This window comes from Canis aureus, chromosome 32 (assembly GCF_053574225.1).
Source record: "Canis aureus isolate CA01 chromosome 32, VMU_Caureus_v.1.0, whole genome shotgun sequence".
Lineage (NCBI taxonomy): Eukaryota > Metazoa > Chordata > Mammalia > Carnivora > Canidae > Canis > Canis aureus.
Genome location: NC_135642.1, coordinates 23,866,453 through 23,881,916, shown reverse-complemented (window position 1 = coordinate 23,881,916; position 15,464 = coordinate 23,866,453). Strand labels below are relative to the sequence as shown.

Here is a 15,464-nt window from a genome sequence, read left to right as displayed (position 1 = left end):
GCACATTAAAAGTGCCTTTATTTTTTTTACCCTTCACATAGTCTAGCACAGAGCTCTACCCATAGTAAGCACTAGATCAATACTTGTTGATTTCATTGTTTTTGAAATGATTCATTAAGGAAGCCTCAGTCACACATCATGTCAGAGTTTAATGATGAAACATCACAGAAAACACCCAAAAGAACAATTGCAAAGATCGGCTTATCAAAAGAAAAAAAGGAAAGAAAGAAAAAAAAAGTGGAATGGCAATAATTAACCTCTCCAGTGTCCACTGCTCCCAATTGACAGAATGTAGGTATTTCTTCTATAGTAAATTGAACCAGATATTCTATACATTAGCCAGTAAAAATGACAAATCTTGTACCATCTCAAATTTGGAAGCCAAAATGTAATTAAGCAAAATACCTTAAGAATAATCCTTTCTATTCTCCTACACCCTCCCCCCCACAAATGACACCCTCCAAAATCAGAGACAAAAAGAATTTCATGGTACCTACTAGTATGAGTATAATGAAGATCATGCAGCTACAACTACATCTAACTTTCTGACTTTCTTGAGAGGTTTGGGATGTCAGTTCCTCCTGGGACCACTTTTTTGCCACTGGAAACTGTTACAGGCATTTACTTTGTTGTTCTAATACCATGTTCTCTTCCTTCTTGAGGGTCCTATGTCTAGAATGGAGTCTTGCTGGAAGAATAAGCAAATCAATGAGTGGATGAAAGTTTTAAATTATGAAAGAACAATGTATGGGATGACAAGTGGAATGCATTTGCCCAAATAAACACAGATGCTAACTCACTGGTTGTTAATAACAGATTTAGCTGTAGGATTCATTCCCTATTATAAATATCAATGCAAATAGTTCAGGAAATTAACAAGATATATAGAAATAAAGATTATTAAAACAGTCCTAAGGCACCTGGGTGGTTCAGTGGTTGAGCGTCTGCCTTTGGCTCAGGTCGTGATCCAGGGGTCCTGGGATCAAGTCCCACCATTGGGCTCCCCACAGGGAGCCTGCTTCTCTCTCTGCCTATGCCTCTGCCTCTCTTTCCGTGTCTCTCATGAATAAATAAAATCTTAAAAAAAAAAAACAGTCCAGTAAATCTTGCCCAGTGTAATATAGTTTTCCGTGACTTTGATGCATTTAATTATCCACTTCAACATGTTACAAAAATCGATGGATTCAAAAATAATTTGTATGATCTAAACTGAGAAAAATTAAAGGCAGCTACACCAATAACTACTTAGGACTTAGGCCATATGTGTCTCTCCTCCAAATTACAAACTAACCCGCACCATCATTTTACAAATTATCTCAAGTGGACCTAAACAAAAAACTGAATGGATCTAATTGAAGATAATTCAAAGCACATATCCTCTTGGATCAGGAGGACATCTAGCGTGATACCTCTGCTTCATTCATTTGTTCACTCATTCATTCCACAAATCCTTTAAGAATACCTCCTATAGCCCAGGGCAGATAAAGGTGCATAAAACAGACATGGTACCTACTTAAATTTTTTTTTTTTGGGGGGGGAATTTAAATGCCAGAATATCATACATTTTTCCCATGTTTTGTTTTCAAATAAAAGGCTTCAGAGAAGCAGTGATTTCAAACTCTATGCTCACACTTTCAGAGAACAGAGGAGAACTATCTGTGTTCTGAGAGGACTGGTGAAACTCAAGAGAATTATTTGGACCAGAATTATGTTACTAGTCTCCTTTAAAGTGTGTATGTTGGGCTTCAAGTTATGGTCACCAATGCTGTATACATTCCATGGAAATAAGATGAGGAATGTTAGAGGTGTGAGCTCTGCTAACACTGCTTTGGACCTTGGGTGTGCTCCTTTGTATCACTTATTGAGTATGGATGTGAAGTGACACAGCCTCCAGCCTTTGCTCTGTCATTTCCTAATGGAGGTTTAGGAACAGTGGCCAGACCTACTCCCCTGTGCCAACAAACATATCATTTCATGTAAGGCTTATATATTTCCTTTCTTACATTTATGGCCTATAAATAATATGTTGTGTGTGTTATCAAGACCTGAAAAGACAGTAGTAGTGTTTACTGCAGCAATTTGCAATAGATAAAATTAGCAGTAGTCAATAATATACATATTTATGTTGTTTGGCCTCAGACAAGTAAGTATGACATAATTTATATTATTGTGGGCTTGCTTTGTTTTGTTCTTCACTGAGTTTTTTCATGAAGGCAATGTCCACTTTTCCTGACAAGTGACTCCTTGAACAAATAGAACATGGAAATATGTTACTTAGGGAGATAATTTAGACCAAGTATTATAACTTGTGCAAAAAAATGTGAAAACTTGAGTCTGTTTCTCTAATGGAGCTGGTGGTGTAATGTGTTTATAGGAAATTTTAGATTTCTCTACTCGTTCCTGTTCCTATTCATATTTCTATTCAGAAGATAATGACAAGTTGTCTAAAGTCATCATTAAAAACATTGGCCCTCCTTATTAATCATTTGCCAAGTATTTATTCTGTATTTTTAATTTTATTTGCATAGGGCTTTTATTTATTTGTTGTTTGTTTTGGTGTTTGGTTTCTCATTTGATGAAGAAGTAACAAAATGCATAGAAAGTGTTCATCAGCTGTGATTTGTGTGACAAAATGAACCACTGCACCCATGCAGAGTGGCTCTTTCTAACTAACCAGCCTGATATTCTTCTGTCTGTGTCCTATGGCTGTTAATTGAGTATATTGTTTTAGATTTATGCATTAAAAATACGATTTCTACTTTGGAGGATCACTTTGTTACTTTGTAGCTTTTAAGCTGATGCCATGAACTTATTTTTCTTGTAAGATAAAGTCTCATCTATAGATTTTTCAACTAATTACATGTCTGCCAATACATACTTAGAGGATACATTTTATTTCAATTTATTATTTGTGTTTACATAGTGTGTCCCTGGAAATATCTGGACAACTGAAAGGAAATGTTTTAATAGTGTTTATTACTATTTTTTCATCGCTCTCTTTCTTCTCTCTCTTTCTCTCTCTCTCTTTTTTTAATAGCTGCAGTCAGTCCGGTCAAGCATGACAGCAACTCAAACTCGGCAAACTTCCAAGACACTGAGGACATGCCTGACAGATGTGTCTTGGAAGAGTCTGAGAGTCCAGGTGAAAGCCATTTAAAAATAGTCAAGTATAAAATGATAAATTTGACACAGCTTTGGGGTCCTTGGAAGGGGGTGGCAGGGAGGACATTGTGATGCCGTTTGCTCTTAGCAGCTGCACTGTCAAATGAATGGTCACCTCCAGGGGTCACAGTGTGGGGCTGTTACCTTTTCCTCTCTCATCAAGAATTCAGTTGGAGGAAGTACAAAGGCTTTATGACCGAGAAGGGAAGCTGACACTATTAGTTCATTATCATCAATTTTTAGGCTAACCTGGTTAAGAGAGGCCAAGATTGAAAACTGGAGAAATGGTAGCATTTTAAATATTCACGTAATGGGATCAAGCGGAAGTGGAGAGTTAAAGAGACACAGATTACCATCATTGCAAGCTATTTGCCTTTCTAAACAGAGACAGCATTCTAACGGGGACGCAAGGATTTTAGCAGAACAGTAATGGACTCAGGGACACGTCAACTGTTGAGAACAAAACAAAAGGAAGTAATAACCCTTCCTCGTGCCATAAAATTTACCCATGTCCCAAGTTACTTAGGTTTGTATTTTCTTTGTAGAAAGAATAGAGATGTAGCAGAAGGATAGAGGCCAGAAACCCTTAAGCAGGGATTTTTCTTTCTGTTCTTGTCTTGTTTCGAAACATGTCTAGTCTTTAACAACTAATTAAGCAAAAGGGGAAAAAAAAATCCTGTGAAAGTTGAATGACATTCCCGGATCACTACAAAGTCATAAGGTGCTAGAAGGGACCTTATTACCATGAGTGAAAGAGTTAACTATCTCCCCCCACCAAACGTTTTCCTTTCCTGTTTTCTCTGGCTGCCTGTGTACCCTCGACCCTCTTGCATCTTTGTGTGCTGATCCTTGTATCAGATTTTTGATTCATCCTCTCTGTGGCCTGTCAGCTTAGTTAAGAGATTTCCAAATCTTGTAGCCTTCGCTGACAGGGGGCAGCTGCAAACAGTCCCCTGATCCTTCCCCGAGGAGAGCTACTGAGATTTAATTTTCAGTGAAAGGTGCAGCCTGCAATCTATGTCAGGTCCCCTAAGTCATCTCGGAACCCCAATAGGCCCAGTGGCGATGGCATTGTATTTCAGTTCCCTCCACTACACCAAGATTCCTCAAAAGATGAACTGCTGCCGTGTGTCTGTTCTCAACCACACTTCTGCTTTAGCATCCCATGGAACTGAGAAATGGCATCTTTTTCACTGACAGAAATTTTTATCAAAATATTAAGCCCACCTCCTGCCATAAAATCTGAAAAACAAATGTAGGTTAGTCCCACTCTAAAAGGGAGATGGCAGTGATAGCATCACATTTCTATTAAATTATTTTAAAAATGCTTCTAGTTTTGACAAAAATGACCTAATTTTGACTAGATTTTTAAACTGTCTTAGTAAACAGTTTTCTATCCATCCTAGGCAGTTAAACCTGTGAGTTGAGCCTTTACCTAAGTGTTCATTGTTTTCGGCAAGGACAGACTGGCTTTATGTCTTTTCAAAAGTAGAATAAATTTCAGTCATCCCTCAATATGAGGGGAATTGTAGTAAAATTCAAATATTACAGGGTTTACCTGATTGATAGAAACAAAAGGGTCTATCAAAACAAAGATTAATTAGAAAAGATAGGTACTGATAAAGAATCTTAACTTAAAAAGTGAGTACTGTTCTATACATCGGACATCATTAAACTGGTAATAAAGAATGAATTACTCTGGCTTTTTCCTCTGTCCATTCCTGCATTTTAAGACATCTTGCCTTATAGGCCTAGAAACCTCTGGAGAGTTCACTACTGGTCTCACTGCCTTCCACTGAGAATTTGTGGCTTGGTTGTCATGGAGACATCGTATTTCTCCAAGAATTGCTCATATTGATCCGTGGCCAGGCGTAAATGGCCAAGCGAGTGTGAGGAATAAAGGGGGCTGGGCAGTCCTATAAAATGACCAGGGCTTGTGGGTTGGAAATAAGCTCATAGCAAACACTTAGGTAAAAAGAAAGAAGCAGTTTTATTTTGTTTCAGGATTTCTTTCTGCACTTTGGGCCATTGTCTTCTTTCACTATGAACTGAAAGAAACTTGTTAGTCACTTGTCATGTCAGATCTTTGGTGCTTGTCCTGACACAGCTGTCAGCCTTCCAGCTCTGTGCAGTTCAGGGACACACAACAAAGAGGCAATGACATGAATTATTTATTGCTCCTCGTGTGGATAAAATTCTGTGATAAGAAATTAAGACACTTCTGACAGAGGTGCTTGTTTAGTAAGAAAGATTTTGATGAGAGAGTGCATTTCCTTGAAGTATGAGCATTTGAGAGGGAAAATTCTTAAAACTGAACACGAAGGAAGATATGTGAAATTGGTGGCATGCAGGGACTTTCTTGCACTGTGAAAATATGACTGTCCACTTCCCAGCATCCAAAAATTAATGAAAAAATACCAAGTCATTCAAATGGAGAGGCTCCAAAACTATAAACATTACTTTAGTTGTTTAGTTACCTCTATTTACCATGTGTAAGTGGGATTCCTCTGGAAAGTACATTTAACCATGCTCTGTTAGAAGAGAGGGCAAAATTTGGGAGCTTTAAGGGATAAGCTTTGGGAAGGTGTCATCAAACCAACAGAGGGACTTCAGTAGCTACGTATGTAATTGCATTGGTATATCCGTTATTCCTTATATGGAGAGGAGTGCATTCAAATCTGAACGCATTGTTCTTACCATTTTCACCTGGCATATTGTGGTTCACTCAAAAGTCCTTTTAATATTTTCATGTACATGCAAAATCCTCCCTGTTACAAAGTTGAATGTGGTCAGTCTTCTAGCTTTAATGGATATTGACCTTACATGGTTTTATCTATGCAACTCTAAACGACTAATATATTTATTACATCATTTTTAATGAACAAACCAGTTGCTCAAATAGCATATAGAAAATGAAAACAAAAAATCATTTTCCCATCCAAGCACAGTTCAAGAATATCGCCTCACATATTGTCCTTTCCAAATAAAATATTTTCTTTGCAAATCCCCTGAACATCCTTTTCCTTTGCTCTTAGAGCTTCATATGGCAGATACCAATTCATTTACGTAGGCAGAGAGCAAAAGGATAGTAAAGCACAGAAAAACCATAATAGTTTTACTTTCTTTAAAGGTGAAGTTAAAGTTTTCTAAACATTGATACATTTTAAAATGTCATTAATGAAACCAAACTTTTTAAGTTTATGTAAAAAATAAGACTGACTTTATGCATTGATTATCTTTGAATGCAATGGGTCTTGAACTCAATCTGCAGACTGTGTATTTTTCCATTGATATCGCTGCTTCTCCAGCACTGAGTTGACTAGGAAGACCCATTTGTAAATGGGCCAGAGTGTGCAACTAGGTCACAATTTAGAGGGCTGGTGGAGTGGTTGTTCACCTGATCTCTAGAGCACTCTACCTATTCATCATGCCATCGTGATCTCTTTATTGGTTCAAGCTGTATACCCAGGTGAGTGCCTGCAGTCCATTAAGGTTGGCAAAGCAACTTTAGACTAGAGCATTCTTGTTACTCTGACCCTGCTAGTGAACCTGGAGGTCTTGTCTGATAGGTTAAGGTCTCCCTCAGCAGTGTCTTTTCTTTGGAATAATTCATTAGCAAAGAGTTTTGACTCACAGGTGAATCCCAGATTGAAGTTTCTGACTTAGATTCTGTGAAGTCTACTTGCTTCTTCACTGGCATTTATACATTCCCAAAACCTGTGGGAATATCTTTGATGTCTAGTAATAGAAGCACTGAGGCAACATTGTGAACTTACAGCTCCCCTTTTTTCAGATTTTAGGGCCATTAGGCTTTCTTTCTTTGGCTCTTTAAAGCCTCATCACTTCTGAATCTGAAAGATGCTATCACAAAAATAGTGCAGTCTTTTGCTGGTTAACTTCTTGTTAACTGCTTCATGCACAGTGATGAAAGCTCAATTCCTATTCTCCAGAATATAATAAAAAGTGTTCCTTGTCCCTTATCTTTGCACTCATGATGATAAAAAATTTAGTGTGACATTCGTGATTTTTATCCAAGTGCTAATGAGAGACCTTGAGCTTTTATCACCCTATTGGCTTGGAAAATTAAGAATTTTACTTGCTAGTGCACTAGGGACAGTACATTTAAACAGCTTCAGCTGAAAATAGTGGCAAGAGAGAGCTTGAAAGTCCAAAAAAAAAAAAAAAATGGCATTCAGATCAGTGTTTTCACATCATTCCGAAGTAGTTTATAATCAGTATGCATTCTGGCATTAAGAGAACATTTTAGTCGTTTTTATATAGCACGTTATGTGTATAGATCTATATACATCATTGTCAATCAATATTGCATTTGCATGAATCTGATGAACAAAACTAGATTTCTCACAGTTTCCAGGGGATGTACTACATTGTGAAAAGCCAAGGTGGAGGGCTTTTTTTTTTTTTCTTTTACTATTCTAGCTCATGAATCAACAGCAAAAATCAGGTAACAGAAAGTAGGACAGATTCAGGACTGGAGTGCTGGAGATGGCTGATGATGATGCATGAAGCAGAAAAAATGTGTAATGTGTGAGCAGCCCATCAATCATAGCTATCGAGAACACACTTCTTAGGGTTAGTGCTAAAAAAATTGTTCTAGAAGGAGTAAGAACAATTTCAGTAGTAAAAACACATAAACCCTTTCTTCAGTTGTGTTTAATAATATCGACATTTTTAAAAAGCTGCCCAAATGGAAAAATTTAAGCATCAACCTAATAATTTTTAAAAACATGTAAAGTTCTAGGCTTAAACACACACACCACACACACACCCATTTAACTAAACCAAATAACCAGCTTTTTGAGTCTTTGCCAGTAGGAGTGGGGGTAACTATGCCTGGTCATGTCATTAATATAAATGTATTTAAATGTATTTAGAAGTGCTTAACTAAGATACAGTGCTCCAATATGTTTGCTAGACAAAATAATTTAAATCAAGTGATATTTTTTTAGCCTACAATAATCATCCAAGTAGTCTGAAATTTAAATGCTTTTTTGATTCTATAATTCAAACCAGTTTTCAACTAACATTTATAACATTTGATCCTAAAATTGCAGTTGTGGGTTTCTCTGAGAGCAACTGAGATACTTTAAATTTATTAATTTTAAGCCCAAGTCATCTTTTTGAAAACTTTCATCTTTCTTGGCAATTAAAAGAAAAAACAACCTATATTAATAATGTATGCAATTAAAATATATTTACCTGAATCCTAGTATATAAGAAAGAATATTTTTTATTATATTAACATTGAAATTTCAGGATAGAAAAAATATAGGAACTATAGGTAATTCTGTCCTTCATTTTTTTCTCATCCCTTCCTTCCTTTCATCCTTCCCTTTTTTCATTCCTCTCTTGCTTTCTTCCTCCTTTCCTTTCTTTCGTCTTTCTTTACCTAACCATATAACCTGATCATCTGTTTCCTTTCTAGGTAAGCAAAGGCATCATTCATGGATAACGAAGGTGTGCTCCTGCAAGCTGTGCTAAATGGAATCTTATCTATAGGAATCAGATTTGGACAAACTATGACACCTAAACATGCTATTTGTTTACTGTTGTATAAAAACTATACTGTTATTGGTCAAGTTATTAGATTTTAAGTAGATTTGCTAATACTTTGGAAAGAGTGTATAAAAATATAATTACTGATTGAAATTATCTGAATTGATCTAATTTTAGAAAATCATTGTCAAAATCATTCTACATTCCTGCTTCTTACTTTCCTTTAGAATTTCCAACAAGGAATACCAGTCTGCAGACACAAATTTAACACTGTTTTAGATTTTCTTCCATCTTTTCAGTTGCTGGATTATGTAAACAATATTAAAATCACATTTCTTTTAAATATTGTAAAATACAATGCTTCTAAATTTAATTCTGCCTCAATGTATCTAATCTAAAACTTTACCAAATTTATTTGATTTGTTAGCTTAGGACGTTTTGTTTTAGTATATGCTTTAATATGGATCAGTCACCCTGCAGTAAATCTCTTCAAAGCATGAAATGTTGTCAACAAATAGCCAGTTCCATTTAGTCATCAATTAGCCCAAATAAGTGATAGTATAACAGGGACCAATCTTGTGTGATCAGGTTCATTTGGACTTCTAATGACATAGAAGCCAATGTCTTTAGCCAAACGTTGATCTTGTTGGCCTTATAGATGTGAACTATATATATCTACTTAGAGCACATTGCAATTGATGCTTTTTAAGCATAAACTCTGGTAATTCTTTTCCCAGAAAGAAGTTTGACTAGCAGGAATTCTTGAACTAAAATATGCAAAGCAATATAAATAGGAACAAAGTGCTCATCTATTAAAACCGTTAGTGATCTGATTTATTTGTTGTGACTTGTATAATTCCTGGATTTATAGAAAATCATAAAAAAGATTATTAGTGTGCATATAAATACAAATATCACCTAATCCATAAAAAATGGAAATAAAATGTTAAATAAATGAGCTGTATATCTATCTATCTAATAGGGAAATTCTATTCACTTCAATTTAACAAACATATTTGAGGGCAGCAGCATCAGGTCCTATGCTGGGACACAATGGGGTGATAAGAGAACTGTACATTGGAATAGCATGGTCTCTACCATTAAGGAACTTTTCATTAATAACTGACCTGGATGTAAAGCAGACATAGACCTGTGTTCTTTTTTCCCCCCTAAAATATGATGTCATTTCTTGAAATTACTTTTAAGTTGTACTTCAAAGAGTAAAATATTGTCAATATGAATAATCATGGAAAATTGTCATCCTTGAAAATCATTGTATATACTCTCCCCCTCTCCACCACACCATTGGAAATAGTCCAAAGCTACTTGGAACAAGTTTCAAAATGAAGGTAGAAACCAAAGCAATGAAAAACATTTTCTTACATGCTATGTGTAGACTCTGAAGGCCATTACAAGAAGGAATAGCAAAAAACATTTTTGATGATGGCAATATCAAATATGTATATATTGTCTCAAGAGGACAATTTTAATAGTTAAAACTTACTTCAATGTTCAAGTTCTGGGATATTTATTAAAAATAATCTTTGTTTTTAGAGCTATGCTTTATTATTTCCTTTTCAATGAAGATTAAAAATAAGTTTAAACAGTTGCCATATTTAGTATTTTCCAGGTCTAAAGAAACAAATATTGAATCCTTGAAAAATATGTTATAAGTCACCAGATACAGGAAATTAGAACTGGCGTAACCATAACATTACTAAATGAGATTTTTAAGAATTGTTTGGCATCACATTTTGCAATTGCTAAAATTTAATAATTAATATTAAATGACTAATTATAATATTTTATCAATATGAATTCTGGAGGCCAACACCATTAACTATTAAATTTTTAATTCCTGAAAATGAGAGTTTTAGAGACATTTAAATAATGTTCTCTAATATCCATGTGCAAATGTAGACAAATCCACTAGTCTGTTTAAAAATGATTTCTTGGGGCATCTGTGTGGATCAGTCAGTTGAGCATCTGCCTTTGGCACAGATCATGATCCCAGAGTCCTGGGATCTAGCCCTGTGTTGGGCTCAGAGGGGAGTCTGCTTCTACCTCTCCACACTGCCCATGCTTTCTCTCCCTAGTTCTGTCTCTCTCAAATAAGTAAACAAAATATCTTTAAAATGATTTCTTTATATTAACTAATGTTCAGCAAGTTTCAGCAATGTCTCTTGTAAGGAGAACTTAAAATAGCAAGTTGCCGCACAACTAACTGGATTGACCACATGGTGACCCTAACCTCTTGGTACCACGGCTAAAAACCCAAAACCAGCAGCTTCTTGAACAGGTGTTTATCCTTTCTTGACTTAGCCTTAGGTAACAAGCATAGCAATTGTATTAGCAAGCAACTAATTTGTGTGTGTCCAGAATCTTCCTTGTCGTTGTAATAAATAATTCATTTAAAGAATCATTCTGTGTTCCTCTTTTGGCATTAATCTTGGTGATATTTATGATTATCTATTTCCTTCCAAGGAATATCATATTTTCAAACTTGCAAGTGGGGATTCTGCTACTCTTCAGAGTTAGTTACTGGCTGTGTTGCTGAGGAAAGACTACAGGAAGAATGTAAGTTTAAGGGCCAAGGCCTCGCACCGTGTGTTCAGATACTGCGTCCAGAGCTCCCTCCCAGGGTTCAGGCAAAGATGCTCCACAAGATGGCTTATGGAAAGCAATCTGAACACAGCAAAGCACTTCAAATAGAAGGTAAAATTTATAATATTATAAACTTACAATTAGAGAGGCAGCCTCAGACCTGAAGCATTCTGTTGTTAGTTTAGAAACTAAGTGAAGGCTACTTTGAATATGCCACTATGAGAAAAATGATAGGAAAATATTTTGCTGAATATTAACATTCTACCTCAAGATGATAATAGTTGGGGTGATTTTTATTTTTCTCCTTTCACATTTTCCTCCAATGTTCTATATTTAAAAAATATATATATATATATATATATATATAATTATTCAAGTGAACATTTTAGAAAAGAGTGTTTCTCTTCAATCTTCAGAGGGCACATTATAATAATTGAATTTTTAAGAATGAAGTTTAATGCCATGTGTTTAAAATAAAGGCTTGGAATACATTAATTCTAATTGATTTTGAAATTTTATTTTCACAGAATGGGCTTATTCGTGTAATTTTTTAAATTTTATATTGCACACATTTTGATTACACAGTTTTTTAAAAACGGTACTATATACCTTTTGATTCTCCACAAAATCTTGTTGTACTTGTCAAGTACCCAAAGTTGTGTCAAATTAAATATGAAAGTCATTACTTTGTAAAAATGTACATAGTGAGCACTGTAAAATAATTTCAAAATAGCATGACCAAAAAATTTGCAAAGTTAAAGCTTTCTTGAGTGGATTTCTTTCTGATAAAGTTATGTGGCTTTGTGTACACTGGTCCTCAGGCCAATCTATGCTGTGATTTCATCAGCAAGGACCTACAGATGGCATGTATGAGAATACAAACAAGAAATGAACAAGTCTGCCAGTATGAGCGTGCCACTGAGGGTTTCTATCCAACCTTCGACCCTGGAAGACATTGCATGTCACTTCATCTCATCTCATTGGCAGGACAGGGACTTCCCTAGCACGACTCCCTCACTCCTGTCACCCTCATCCCAACCTTCTCAGATCCCTTTTTTTTTTTTTAAGATTTTATTTATTTATTCATGAGAGACACAGAGAGAGAGAGAGAGGCAGAGACACAGGCAGAGGGAGAAGCAGGCTCCATGCAGGAAGCCCGATGCGGGACTCGATCCCCGGTCTCCAGGATCACTCCCTGGGCTGAAGGTGGCGCTAAATCGCTGAGCCACCCAGGCTGCCCTCAGATTCCATTTTGTTTTAAATTTTGATGATATGGATTTGGGGATATTAATCTTATGACAATATTGTGTTAAAATGCATTTATCCTGATTGCTGAGGTTTTTGCCACCCCCTCATCTTAGGCCCTGTTCATTAAATCTGGATAGATTCACCTTTATCCCAGAAAGTATACTGCAGGTAAATAGACTGTGACAATTGCATCATTATGAGCATGATTATAATGATACAAATGGTAAGAAATAGTTATTTTAATATCCTGCGAAAACTAAAACCATAGACCATTAAGAATGTTTGAAATGGTTTACTTCTAGTGGTATACCAGAGGAAATATTGGGCACCTATGGTTCTTCCTTTTGACATTGTTTCTTCAAATGCCTTTTTTTTTTTTTTTCACTGCACAAGCATGTTTTCCCATCATCAATTTTAGGGATCCTTTTTGTCTTCAACACACTACTAATTGGAAAGGTAGCAGTGATTTTTCATTCAAGGATCCAAGGTTTTAAACACCAAAGGTAATTTGTATATGTTTAGTTTAACACTGCCTAGATCTGCAAAGTGCCAAATGCCAGCAAAAGACCAGTATTCATAACATTACACAATAGCAGTAATTGGTTGGTACCTGCTTGCAAACCTATCATTTCTTCACTTAGCAATTATTTTAATTGCAATTATCTATAAAGTCATAATTGGCTTTTGAGCTTGCATGTGGATTTTCCAGGGAGAAGGTGTTTTCACACAGCCTAAGTAACTGAACATCATGTCCTCAGATGATGCCATCTAAGATAAAAGTACAGTCTATGATGTGTTCTTGACATATCACAAGTTCCCTTTAGACTTTTAAAGAGATTTTCTCTTAATTGTGCAGTGGGAACTACATTTCCTATCAGAAATAATCTCTTATCTATATCAAAAGAATTCTCCCATTTATGTTACCTCCATTTGTATCAATTTATAATCATAATCAACAGAGAAACAGTATTTAATTTTTTCCCTTTTGTGTTTTAAATAGTGCTAGAAAAAAAAAGAGAAGAAAGAGAAAGAAAAAAAGAAAGAAAGAAAAGAAAGAAAAGAAAGAAAGAACCCTCTAACAGTGAGATTAAGAGCCTTCATCCCATCCCTAAAACAGTCACAGCCAGCCACAGGAATCAGGTAGAACTTAGAACTGTTTTTATGATAAGGAAAATTTCCTTGGATGAGTCTCTATTTCAAATAATCAGTGTATTTCACCAATCTAAGCAAAATCATTTGGTCAATTTCTGTAAGAATTACAGATAGGGAATGAGGCAAAAATATAAAATACTATCATTTCAACGGTCTTTGGGATAGTCAAGTAAAAGAAACAAATCTGGGGATTTCTAAAGTATGTTTCCATAGAAAGTATACTGTAGTTGATTCCTGTCTGGAAAGGCATTGGGTTTTGTTTGTAGTCTTCCTGCCATGTAGGTGGCAGCAACACTCAAGGCTAGAAATTTTCTTTCACAATCTCTTAGCTCAAGTCCAAAGCATATTCTTACTAAAAATCCTTGTGGAAGAGAAAAGGTTTAAAGTATAGAGACAAATTTCTCTATGTCCTCACATATCTCGAAAGCACTATTTTAAGGTTGTGCTAAAGTGGTTCCCATAATGTGAAAACATTCATCATTTTCCTTAATACAGAAGTCACATTCTGCTCTCATACATGTTGGTAGTATTAGGCTTTTGTTTCTTTATTTACTAGGATCTTAATTCTTTACCTTCTCTCAAGCTAAACCTTTTCTTTGAGGAAAAAGGAATAAAAAAAAACTGCTTTGTTCCACTACCACCTAAGCGTTTCTGGGAAATAGCACAAGTCTGTCCTTTCATTCTTTGTGAACATCTAAGAAGCCAGGGTATTTAGTAAATGAAGAGAGATTGTCCTTTCGTCTTCCAAATGAAGCCATTTCCTCTGATTGTTCTAAAGAGAGGAGGATGCATTCAAGTTAGTTCTGTGTGCAAATCAAATGAAGGCTACATTCCAGCAGAGAGAGGTCCAGAGCAGCTGATTTGTGAGGCCAGAGGACAAACAGAGGATAATGCACAGAGTGTGGAGTCATTGCATAGGTGTGGATCACTGCCTTGAGAAAGGTAGTGTGGCGCCTGGATCTAGGCAGAAATGAAACCAGGATGTTTACCTCCATGTTAGTGTGTTCTCCTTATTGGAAACTGATTAGCAGTGAGAATTTCTTCTATTTCCGGCATTTTGCTAAAATTAGTACATGTTATAGCAGATATAGGTACCTTTTGTGAAAGAACCTTTAGAGTATTCTTTTGACAGAGTGTCAGTTAACATATCCAAAATATCAGTCACATATATATAATTCCAGGCACAGATAAAGCACATAAACAATTAAATTGCTAGGCTATGAGGAAGTTATTGAATGGTTTGGGAAGGTAAAGAGAGGATTCTGTATCTAATTACCCTTCAATCTCATTTATACCACTTCTTTTGTCCATGATCACTTTCTCCAAATATCTATGTAATTCATTGCAAGTATTTTTCACTGTAGCAGGCATTGAACATAAAGTCTGAAGTATTAACATTATGTCACAGCTCTTTCACTTTCTCACCAGCTGTAGGACATTAGAAAAGTAGTTTATGCAATACTCCAAAGCTCAATTTTCTCATCTCTATATTGGGACTAATAATTTCAATTTCTCAAGCACCATATGCCTTATACGGTGCCTTGTTATTTTTGAATATAATATAACAAATAATTGAAAGCACTACCCATGCCCCCAAAATGCCTGTTTTTATAATAATCTTAATTATAGTCGATCATAATGGCACTCCAACCTCGAACAAGCTTTTTACTCAGATTGGGAGAGCAGTCTGGCCTAAACAAGCTAAATAGATTGTTTTATAGAAGTTTCTTCTTTTAAAATGTTTCATGTTAACTGAATACTCCCAGGATCAAGGGCTAGTT

General features: G+C 35.7%; 2 protein-coding genes across 12 annotated transcripts in view; one reads left to right on the top strand and one right to left on the bottom strand.

Annotated features, from left to right (window-relative positions):
- The window catches only part of WDR72 (WD repeat domain 72), a 220,510-nt gene extending 208,964 nt beyond the window's left edge, over positions 1 to 11,546 (top strand). For 3 of the 5 annotated variants that reach the window (XM_077881151.1, XM_077881150.1, XM_077881154.1), the window contains 2 exons: positions 3,038 to 3,142; positions 11,164 to 11,546. In XM_077881151.1, the coding sequence (XP_077737277.1) occupies positions 3,038 to 3,142; positions 11,164 to 11,447 (389 nt within the window). In that variant the 3' untranslated portion in view covers positions 11,448 to 11,546. Of the gene's footprint in view, positions 1 to 3,037; positions 3,143 to 8,608; positions 11,102 to 11,163 lie in introns of those variants that run through there. The other 2 variants (XM_077881153.1, XM_077881155.1) reach the window with 2 other exon arrangements.
- Positions 1 to 15,464, bottom strand: part of LOC144303242 (uncharacterized) — a 303,577-nt gene that overhangs the window by 74,749 nt on the left and 213,364 nt on the right. The gene's annotated exons all lie outside the window — the stretch shown is intronic.